The sequence below is a fragment of the Carlito syrichta genome, unplaced genomic scaffold (assembly GCF_000164805.1).
Source record: "Carlito syrichta isolate Samal-C Ts95f unplaced genomic scaffold, Tarsius_syrichta-2.0.1 Scaffold308961, whole genome shotgun sequence".
Lineage (NCBI taxonomy): Eukaryota > Metazoa > Chordata > Mammalia > Primates > Tarsiidae > Carlito > Carlito syrichta.
The window spans coordinates 318,783-329,980 of NW_007253057.1; the positions used below are offsets into that span (position 1 = coordinate 318,783).

The following is an 11,198-nucleotide window of genomic DNA, read 5'->3' on the forward strand; positions in this document are numbered from 1 at the left end:
GCTCTATGTGGTCAAGACCCTGAACTCCTGAGTCCACCCTTCCCACACCCTGGATATCGAGGAATGTTGGAAGCAGGTTGGCCTCTCCCTGATGCAGAGATCCTCTGTTGCCCATGTGCCACATATTGGTGGGAGGGAGGCTTCTGGAATTACCTGGCATTTAGTCCATGTCTGGGTGCCCCACCAGTCACGGCCCCATTCCACTGGTCACCAGGCCCTTCCAAGAAGCCCATTCCAGGCAGAGATCAGCAAGGCCCCCAAGCCTGCTTCAGTCCCTGAACGGGACACACCTGTGGGTGGTTCTATAGCAAGACCACTTGTAAAACAGAACTAATTTGTTATTCAGTTGAGTACATTAGTTTATTCTGAGATACTGTTTGTAACTTTGGAGCTGTTTTGAAAATGTGCACCTGTTGTGCTTGACACAAAAAAGTTGGCATGTCAGGTCCGGTTCTCAGCAGGCGCAGGGAGCCTCCCCCAAGTCCCTGTTAGGTGTCAACCCAGAAAAGCCTCTTTGCAGACATGGATGCTCTTTCTTTAATGTGTGTCCCATGCTGGTGATGCTGCCTGGGGACAGTAAATAACTGTCATAGCTCAACCCCTCAGCTGCACTCCCTCAACACGCTCTTGTCCGCCACACCTTCCATCACATTCCAGCCCAGAGAAATCACAGTGTGACATGAATGAGAACATGGATTAAACAGCTTTCTAGCTGAAGAGGTCTGGAAATTGGGCAGACATGCTTAACAATGCCCTGGGGGTGCTGAGAGAGGCCGATGTTGCTGGGACATGACAACTCTCTGCTGCCAGATTCTCACCATCTAAGTCCTGAGTATTCATCACCCAAAAGAAGACCCTGCATTCATTAGTAATCACTTCCCATGCTCCCTACCCAGCTCCGGCAACAGCTCACCTTCCTGTCTTGATGTGCTTGCCAGCTCTGCACATCTCATATACATGGAGTCACTCAGTAGGTGGTCTTTTGTGCCTGGCTCCTTCCATGTACCATGTGTTCAAGGCGCGTCCATGGTCAGCCTGTGTCAGCACTTCATTGCTTTTTGTGACTGAATGATATTTCACTGAATAGATAAAGCACTCCACGCTCTGGCTGATGGGCATTTGGGCTCTCTCCATTTTGGCAATTATAATAAGCTTTAATGCAGCTTGGGCAACACTGTGAGACCTCGTCTCTACAAAAAATCAAAAAGAGCCCTCGTTTCTACAAAAAATAAAAAAATCAGCTGGGAGTGGTGGTGTGCTTGTAGTCCCAGTGTCTTGGGAGGCTGAGGCGGAAGGATCACCTGAGCCCAGAGAATCGAGGCTGCAGGGAGCTGGGATAGTGCCACTGCACTCCAGCCTGGGCAACAGTGAAGTCTCAACTCAGCTCAAAACAAAACAAAACAAAACAAACAACACAAAAAATAAGGCTGCAAGGAACACTCACGTATCACATTTTTGTATATACCTAAATGGGGTTATCAGGTCAAGAGATGACTCTATGTCTAACTTCCGAGAAACTACCCAACACTTTTCTGCGAAGGCCGCACTGTTGTACACTCCCACAACAGTGAGCAAGGGCTATACCTATTCCACATCCTTGCTAGCGCTTGCTGTTGGCCTTTTTGTTTTGACTCTAGCTATCCCAGTCGGTGCAAGGTAGTGGCTCACTGGGGCTGGATTTGCTTTTCTCTAATTAATGACTGGGGTGCGATGGTCTTTTGTGTGCTTGTGGCCTGTTTGTGCCATTTGTGTCTCTTCTGTGGAAATGTGTCTGTCCAGACTCTTTGCCCAGTTGCTGTTTGGGTTGTTTGCTTTTTTGTGTTGAGTTCTGAGAGTTCTTTGCATATTCTGGATGTTAGTCACTTATCAGATATCTGATTGCAAATAATTCCTCCCATTCTGTGGGTGTCTTTACAAAAGTTTTTAACTGTGATGAAGTCCAATATATCTATTTTTTGCTTTGGTTTTCTGTGCCCACAGTCTTCTGATTAAATCTGCCACACTCTTGTGGCTGAGTCTCTGCTCTCATGACCCTGATTACCGCCTTTCTGCTCTGCGTCAGGCCAGTGCTGAGCCAGGTGTGCTGCGGCCCCTGCTGGCGGCTGTGGGCATCGCTGACGCTATGGTCCTCATCCCTGGATGGGCCTGCCGCCCTCCTCTCCTGCCTGAGCAGACTGTGGGCACACCACTGCCACCCAGCTTAAGGAGGAGCTCTGAGAGCATGGGAGCGAGAAATGTTGAACTTAGACCAAGCAGCGCTTGTGCTCAAGGCTCTGTTGTCTTTCTGGGAAGGGGAGAGAAAGGAAAGTGTTCTTCCTTCTGGTTCTAGCACTGCTGACCACAGACCATGCCCTATTTCATCCTGACCCAACCTGCAGGGTCAAGATTCTCGTCCCCATTCTCCAGAGGAGGAAACCAAGATGCAGGATAGTGAAGTAAATGCCCAAGGCTCCTTACTAACTGGGACCTTGGGGACTGACTGACCCATTCAAACATTTATTCAGTCATTTGTGAGGCTGTACCTTGTACTGAGCCTGGGCACATGGCAGTGAAGTGAAACTGAGACGCCATCCTGGTGAGCTCATGGTCTTGTGGGACAGACTGAACAGAGAAGAACCACAAGGAATCCAGTCAGGATCCCCAGGGACCGGGCCCTGGAGTCTGGGTCAGGATCTGGGGGAGAAGGGATGTCACCCTCCTCAGGCCGGCAGCCTAGTGCTGACTTCTGATTGGGGTGAAAGCTTTGTGGCCCTGCTTCTACTTAGAGTGAGATCTCTGTTCAGAATCCCCTAGGCGCCCAGGAGCCCATGGTCCTAGTAGGGAAAGAGGCAATATTCAGGACACTGAGGAGGACGCCCACCCTTGTCTGTGTATGTGGATAGAGAGTTGATGTTTGCTTCACACATTTGCAAAAACAGATTCTGGAAGGAAACAGAAGACATCAAAAACACAAATAACAGTGATTACTCGGGTTAGGCGGAGCTCAGCAGGTGAGGACAGGTGTGATTGAGAGGACTTTCACAAATTTGAATAATCACTTGAATAGCATCACTCACAAATTAAATTAAAAATAAAAAGGAATGATGAAATATTCTAAAATGGGCTGTGGCACAGCTCTGAAAATACTGAAAAGCCTTGACTTGTACACGTTAAATGGGTAAATTGTATGGTGTGTGAATTACAGCTCAATAAAGCTGTTTGAAAGAAAGAAGAAAACGCCTTCTGGTGTTGGATGGTGTCCATGGCAACAGCCCGGACAGAGCGCAGGTTTCTTGTGGTGCATACGGGCCCAGAGGTACTCAGACGGACGTATTGGCATGGCCATGCACAGCCCAGGCACATTCAGACCTCAGTGGGCATGGAACCCTGGTGGGCTTGCTGAAACCCAGGCTGCTGGCCTCACCCTCAGACCTTTAGGCCCTTGGGGGCCTAAGAATCTGCACGTGTTCCCAGGGATGCTGGTGCTGTGGTCCAGGGACACTTTTTGAGAACTGCTGGCATAGATGGCCTCTGGTAGCCTTGGGGACCTCAAGGACAAGAGCACTCAGTGGGGGGCGGGGGTTCACTATACAATACTTTGAATTTCATACTGTGCAATTAGGCTGTAACAAAAATATGTAACGATATTTGAACTTTAATGAACTTATTGCAATTAGGTCTGTGTTGCGGAGACGGCTAACAGTCCTTTACTACTCAGTCTCTTCTTCCTCCTCGGACATAGAAACACTGAACTTTAGCTGAGAACATGGCTTCCTGGAATAGAAACATCTCCTAGCTTTCCTTGCAGCCATGTGGTGATTTTCTGACCACAAGATGTGAGTGGATGTGACCAGAAAGTTCTGAGAAATGCCGTAGAGAGTGGGAGTGCACACTTCCTCCTCCCTTTCTCCTTCCTGCTGGTTGGGATGCAAGTTTGATAACTGGAACTCAAGCAGCTCTCTTAGGCAGAGCTGTTGAGAATGCCAGAGCAGAAGACAGGAGGACCTTGTTGCCCTGAGGATGAGGAGCTGCCATCAGACCTGTACTGCTGCCTCAGGGCATGTTTATGTGATAAAGAAATGTCTGCTTTGTTTCAGCAGCTGATTGTGTTTTGTGTCACTCATAGTCACACTAAGCCCTGAGTGATAAGGCAGGTAAGTGTGCCCTGGCCCATGGCAGGTGCCCTAGCTGAGCATTGACCTGGCCACAGTATGCCTCGGGTGGGAGAGAAATGAACCCAGGCCTGAAACCTGGGACTCCTGGGAACCTGGAAGAGATGCTGATACAGAGAAGGACAAAAAGTCCCCCAGTCCCGACCCCAGCCCAGCTGTCAGTCATTGGTCATTGGCCTTCAAGGTCGTACCATCCATGGTTTCCAACACCGAGTGTCCCTCTGGCAGAGGGTGCTGCTCTAGCAAGACAATATGCGCCTAGCTGCATGCTTTTCTGACTGTGGCTCTGCCAAATGAGTGAGAGTTTCCTCTGGTTGGCGTTAGTGTGAGTCTTCATTTCCTGACCATCTGCTGTTTGGGTGGCAGCAAAGCCCTCTGGGTGCCAAAGGAATGGCAGCCCAGAATGGAAAAGGCTCCACAGATGCTCATGAGCAGAGCAGCTGAAGTCACATTCTGCGGAGGCCCCCGGTGCTGGACCACTCCCTCCATGCAGGGGCCCATGCCATGCACAGGAATCAGGCTCACCGGCTTCCAAGCCCAGCATCTTAGCCTTTGTCTAGAGTCCTTTTCCTGCTGAGCACTTGTGAAAATAGGTTTATGGTCAGCCAAGAGTAGAGGGGAGTGTGTAAGAGATAGAGAGCATGTGTGGAGGAAGGCAGGGAGGCAGGGAGGAAAGGAAGCAGATAGACTAGTACTAGAACCTCTTGGGCCCCAGCACAGAGTGCAGCATAGCATGGGCTTAGTCATGGGTGCACTTGTTTGCGCTCTGTCTCCTAAATTATAAGCACCATGTGTAGCTTTGGAAGGTTCCATTCCCAGCCTCCTCCCTCATTTTCCCAGGCCGCGTTCCCATCTTAGGACCAAACAGGGATTAGTAAGTCATCTCTTCATCGTCACCTGCTGCACCTACTGAAATATCATGTTTCATGTTTCTACACCCATGTTCACACAGCACTGGTCAAAGAGCCAGAACACAGAAGTCATACAAGTGTCCAGCAATAGCTGAGCAGATAAACATATGTGGTCTATCCGTGTGATGGAATATTGTTCAGCCAAGGAATGTAATTCCTTTTAATGGAAGGGAATTCTGGCACATGCTACCACAGGGATGATCCTTGAGGATATTTTGCCCCATGAAATATCCCAGACACAAACAGACGTACACTTCATGATGCCACGTGTATGGATTATCTAGAGGAGTCACATTCACAGAGACAGAAAGTTAAATGGTGGCTGCCAGGGACTGAGGGAGAGAATTAGTGTTTAATGGGCACAGAATTTCAGTTTGGGAAAGGAAAGAGCTCTAGATATCTGTTTCACAACAATCTAAATATACTTACTTAAACTGAATTGTACACTTAAAAATGGCTAAGATGGTAAAAAAAAAAAAAAAAAAAGAAACAGACCTAAAGCTTCTAGAAGACACAGAAGAATATTTCTGCAACTGTGTTAAGGGTAGGAATTGCACAGTGAATTAAATACTGAGCAGATGTAAGAAAACCTTTCAGGCACTTGAGGGCTGAGGGAGGGTGCCAGGAAAGCCCTTGGAAGGGGTTGGGCCTCACAGGGAAGGTGTGCTTGCAGCCCACTAGATGTCTTCAAAGCCCAGGTTCCTTCCACCTTGTTGCTGCTTTAACATACCACATCTGCCTCCATTCCTGCCACTGTTTTTTCCTGCCACTAAATGTCAGAAAAACCCACTGGCTTGCCCTGGGCAGGCTGGTCTACAACTACCGGTGGTGCAGTGTGGGTGCTATGCAACTGGTGATCCCTGTAGCCAGGCATATAACCAACACAGGGAGTCAGGATGTGGGCAGGGGGCCTAGAGCACGTGGAATTCCAGATCAAGAGGGCATGGAAATTTTGTCACCAGCCAGGTGTGAAAGGAAATGCACATTCAGGTGCATGGCCAGATGCTAGATGTCTTCATCCCACACCTCTACCATGCAGCAGCAGGAACTAGTAGGAGAGTCCCTTCCTCCACATCATCCCCCCAGCAGCCTCTACTGAGAAAGAATGACCCTGTGCTCACTGGGGAGAATGCCACCTCAGAGCAGGTATGGAAGGGTGATATGGAGCTTAGAGGGGTGAACTGGCTCAGTGACCGTAGGGGAAGAAAGAGACCTCTTTGGCAGGACATGTATTTACAATAGTGGGGGTGCCAAAAAAAGCATACACATTTTAAGAGATATTATCTATGTATTACTGTTTGAAGTTGAATTGAATTACAATAGCAATGTGTAGTATAACATTCCCTCAAAAGATGGCGTTAATCAAATGAATGCTAGCATCACCATGCGACAGGCAGGGCAGTCAAAGAAAGTGGCGGAAGCACGGTTTTAGTTCAAGCAGTGAAAGACCATTTTGAAGTGGTATTTGAAATTTGAGAACATTGTGGAAGTACAACAACAATGGAGGCTTGAGTATGCAACAGAACCTCCAACAAGCCTAATAATTGCTTGCATTCATGATAAGTTTGAAATACATGGTACTGTGTGTGATGTGCACAAGGGAAGATCTGGGAGGCCTCGCACAGCAATAAATCCTGCTTCTTCTGCTATGGTGTTGGAACAGTTTACATGCTCACCACGGAAGTCCACCAAACAATGTTCACATGCGACATGAGTTAACAGAACAAGCATACCATGCATTCTTAAAACAGCAAAATGGAAAGATTTTATCCCAGGATTATTACATGAACTGAATGTAGATGACCCTGATTGAAGTGTGAAGTATTGTGAATGGTTCCAAAACATGATATGAGAGGATGAGGGGTTTGTGAGGAAAATGGTTTGGTCTGATGAAGCATGGTTTGAATTTAATGGACCAGTGCTGTTAGTTTCCCCTACATTCGCCTGACTTAACATCCTTTGACTTCTACCTATAGGGGACCTTAAAGGATGTGGTGTACCGCAGAAAACTGGCTACACTGGTGATATTTTGGAAAGAAATTGAAAAGGCATGCACAGAGATATGAGTGGACCCTTTGGTCAGTGTTGCTCAGGCAGTAGTTAGCTGTAATCAGAAGTATCTGGACTCTGATGGTAACTACTTTGAGCACTTCTTGTAATTGCAGAAGTCAAATGTGACTTATATTTATCTTTTATTATCTGTATATATCGACTATTATAATTTTAATAGTTATTTCCTTTCTTAAAATGTGTATACTTTTTTTTGGCACTCTCTGCATATAAAGAACTTCTTTTAAAAGTCAATGATCAGTCAGAGCAACACAGCGAGACCTCATCTCTACAAAAATAAAAAAATTAGCCGGGTGTGGTGGCACATGCCTGTAGTTCCAGTTACTCAGGAGGTTGAGGTGGGAGGATGACTTGACACCTGGAAGTTGAGGCTGTGATGAGCCATGATTGTGCCACTGCACTCCAGCCTAGGTGACAGAGTGAGGCCCTGATTCAAAAAAATGAATAAAATAAAAATAAAAATGAAATAAAATAAAATAAAAAGTTAATGTTGAAAAGATGAATTTTCAAAATGAGCCACAAAGACTTGAACAGTACACAAAAGAAGATACATGAACAGCTAATAAATGTGAAATTGTGCACAATACATGAGTCATCAAGGAAGTGCTAATTAACACGTCAGTGAGATACTACTTCAAGCCCATTTGAATGGCTAAAATGGAAAAAGACAGAAAATACCAAGTGTTAGGGAGGAAATAGAGTAATGAGAATGTGTGTACATTGCTGGTATAAAATGGTACAGCCACTTTGGAAACAGTCTGGCAGTTTCTTAGAAAACTAAATATATACTTACTGTCATCCAGAAATTCCACTCTATTTACCCAGAAGAAATAAAAATATTTGCTTACACAAGTACTTGCAAACAAATGTCTTAAAATGTAGATTTAGGACAGGCATGGTGGCTCATGCCTATAATCCCACCAATTTCTGAGGCTGATCACTTGAGGCCAGAAGTTCAAGACCAACCTGGGCAACATATTGAGATCTTGTCTCTCAAAAAAAAATTAGCCGAATATGGTAGCACACACCTGTAGTCCTGGCTACTTGGGAGGCTGAGGAGGGAGGATCGCCTGAGCCCAGGAGTTTGAGGCTGCAGTCAGCTATGATAGTGCCACTGCACTCCAGCCTGGGTGGCAGAGGGAGACTCTATCTTAAAAAAAAGTAAAAAAAAAAGAATAGGTTTATTCATAACAGCCCAAACTGAATAGCCCACATGTCCATCCCCAGGGAAATAGGTAAACACATCGTGGTGCACCTGACAGGGGAAACTACTCAGCAGTGAAAAGGACTTCAGAACAGCTAATTCAAGTAACAGCATAGATGGATCTCAAAAACGTTTTGTAAGTGAAAGAAGCCAGATACATAACAAATGATTCCATTTATTTGTGATTCTAGAACCGGCAAAATCAATCTATGGTGGAAAAAAGAAATTAGAACAGCGATAGCTTCTGCAGTGGGGGGAGAGGGTGTTGGTTGGAAAGAGATGTGGGGTGCCTCTCTGGGGACATAATGCTGTAAATCTTGATATTCATGAGGGCTCGTATATACAGTTGTTGAAATGCACCTATCTGAACCTCCCAGATTGGTGTTTTCTTGTGTGTTAGTTATAATTCAACATTAATGTCTACAGCGTGCCTCACTCACCCACCCACCAACTGAATGCTACAACCCATGAGTCCCATTATTTCGGGAAGACTTGGAAGGTATTGTCTGAAGAGAAGAAGAGGTCACATCAGACGGACAAGAAAGTGGCCCAGGCTAAGGAATGGAATTTCACTCAGCTGCCTGAGCAGAAAGCCAGGGGAGTGGTCTTCCTGCATCTATTCCCCGCCTATCAGCCACTCCTGCCTTCTTTCTTGCTAACAAAACTCCAGTTGTGTTGAGGTAATAGATTATAATATCATTTGAAGGTTCTAGAAAAGATCCCAAAATAACGGGATTTAACAGAGAAGTCATTTCTTGCTCAGACAGGATCTGAGCTAGTATGGCAGCTGACCTCCAGGAACTCCTCAGAACCCAGGTTCCTTCCACCTTGTTGTTCTGCCTCTTTAACACATGGTGTCTGTCTTCCTGTTCAAGATGTCTGCCTCCATTCCGTCCACTGTTTCTTACTGCCAACCAGCACGGACAGAGAAGGAGGAACAAGGGCATACTCCTTCCTTTTCAGAGCTTGCTCCAGAAGTTGTACACGTCATTTCTGCTTACACCTTACTGGATAGAACTTAGTCACGTAGGATGCCTAACTGTAAAGGAGATAGGGAAATGTAGTCTTTATTGGGGCAACCATGACCTAGGTAAGATGTGGGAATTTAGTTACTAAAATTAAGAGGTAAAGAATGGACACTGGTGACTATCTCTGCCCCAGGGGGCAGTATATTCAGCTCAGGTGACAGATCAAGACCAGGCCTCTTTGATTCCATATTTTCCAGACTCCCTTGCAGCTAGGGGTGGGCCTGAGACCTAAAGAGGAGTCTGCTGGGGAAATTCAGGGTTTTTGCTTTCAGAAGAAATGGGGACCTATATGGCACGTGGGCTCCTCCCTGTTTCTCCCTGGCTGCACCCAGACATGGTCTGGAGCTCAAGCAGAAATACTGTGACCATGAGGCAGCAGCCCTGAGGAGAAGGTGAATAGCAACTCAAAGGTAAGGCCCACACAGCATCAAACCTCTCAAGAAGGCAGTGGCTTCCCAGGTCTGATCTAGTGATGGGAGGAGGAAATTCTACTTCTATTACATTAAGTCCCATCCATTCCTGGTGGGCAGGCACATGGAGCTCATAAACGAATGCTGGCAACTGCCCCAAGGATGAGTTATCTGGCCACCATCTGCCAAGGTCAGATTGGACACCAGAGGGGAGAGTGCACATTTGGTGGCACAAGTTGTGAGGCTGTCTTTAAAAATTCACTCTTGCTGCGTTAATGGGGTGACCAGGCCAAGCCCTGATCTGGAAGTGAAGAGTGAGCATTTAGCTTGCTTCTGCATTTCCATGACCAGAGGCTTCATGTTGCTTCTGGAACCTGTCGGGAAGAGCCAGGTGCCTCCCATACCCCCAGCTGGGCTTACCCATGAGCCCAGTGTAGAGAGAAGGAAGAAAATGATCATCTGCATCTACTCTCATTGGCATGTATTTTTAAAGCAAATTTTTGGAAGCCGTAAGAAAAAAGATGGGAAATAAACGCAGCTACTTCCTAACATGACTAGGATTTTCAACACAGAAAAGAGTTTCTGAAGTCCCCAGTCCCAAAGTCTTTTGGACATGGGTCAAAGATGGTCACTGCAAGCAGACTCTAGCCCTTTCTCTACATACTCTCTCCTGTTTTTATCCTCTATGAAGCTGTACAAGAACTCTATTCTTTTCAATCTTGTCTGTTTTCTTAGCATCCTGATAGCAGGTGCAAGTAGGGGTGCTTGCTCCCTGCCTCCCACCACACCCTGGGGACAGCAGCGGGTCCCGGAGTGACGGCAGCTGTCAGAACCCACTAGAGCCAGCGTTTCTGTCTGACTCCAAGACCTCTGGGAGGCTGGTGCCTCACCCCAGGAGCATCCCTCACCTTGTTCTCCAAGTGCAGGGCTGGAGGGCAGTCGCTGTTGCTGGCCTTTAGTGTGTTCCCTGTACCACTAACTCCCTGAACTTCCGGTGGGAGCAATGGACACTTGTGTCCAACAGCCACTGGGAGAGAGGAAGAGGCCTGATCCTGGTTAAGGACACCTGTTGCAGGACCTCCTGGCCGAGGGACTCTGGTCAAAAGAGGGAGTGGACTAACCCTGGACAGCTCTGCTTGCTAGAGAGAGCTCATGGCCACTATGACCCAAACAAAGTTAGCAAGGAGGTGGGCAGGGGCTTCATGGGGGGCAGGTATGCTGGAGTGAGGTTGAGAGAGGCAATAGGAGAGTCTGGTCCTCCCCTCTTCCTTTTCCTCCCTTTCTCTACACACTCTCTCCTGTTTTTGTCCTCTATGAAGAGTTACAAGAGCCCTATTGTTTTTTGTTTTTTTTTTGAGTTGGAGTCTCACTCTGTCACCCAGACTGGAGTGCAGTGGCCGCTCCTGGCCACCGCAGCCTCGACA

The 11,198-nt window shown here is 47.0% G+C and overlaps 1 protein-coding gene across 1 annotated transcript in view; it reads right to left on the reverse strand.

The window, feature by feature from the left end:
• WNK2 (WNK lysine deficient protein kinase 2) overlaps nucleotides 1-11,198 on the reverse strand; it is a 163,444-nt gene that overhangs the window by 146,785 nt on the left and 5,461 nt on the right. The window contains exons 2-3 of the mRNA XM_021716805.1: nucleotides 10,683-10,801; nucleotides 2,042-2,188 (exon numbers count right to left, since the gene is read on the reverse strand). Coding sequence (XP_021572480.1) covers nucleotides 2,042-2,188; nucleotides 10,683-10,801 — 266 coding nt within the window. The remainder of the gene's footprint in view (nucleotides 1-2,041; nucleotides 2,189-10,682; nucleotides 10,802-11,198) is intronic.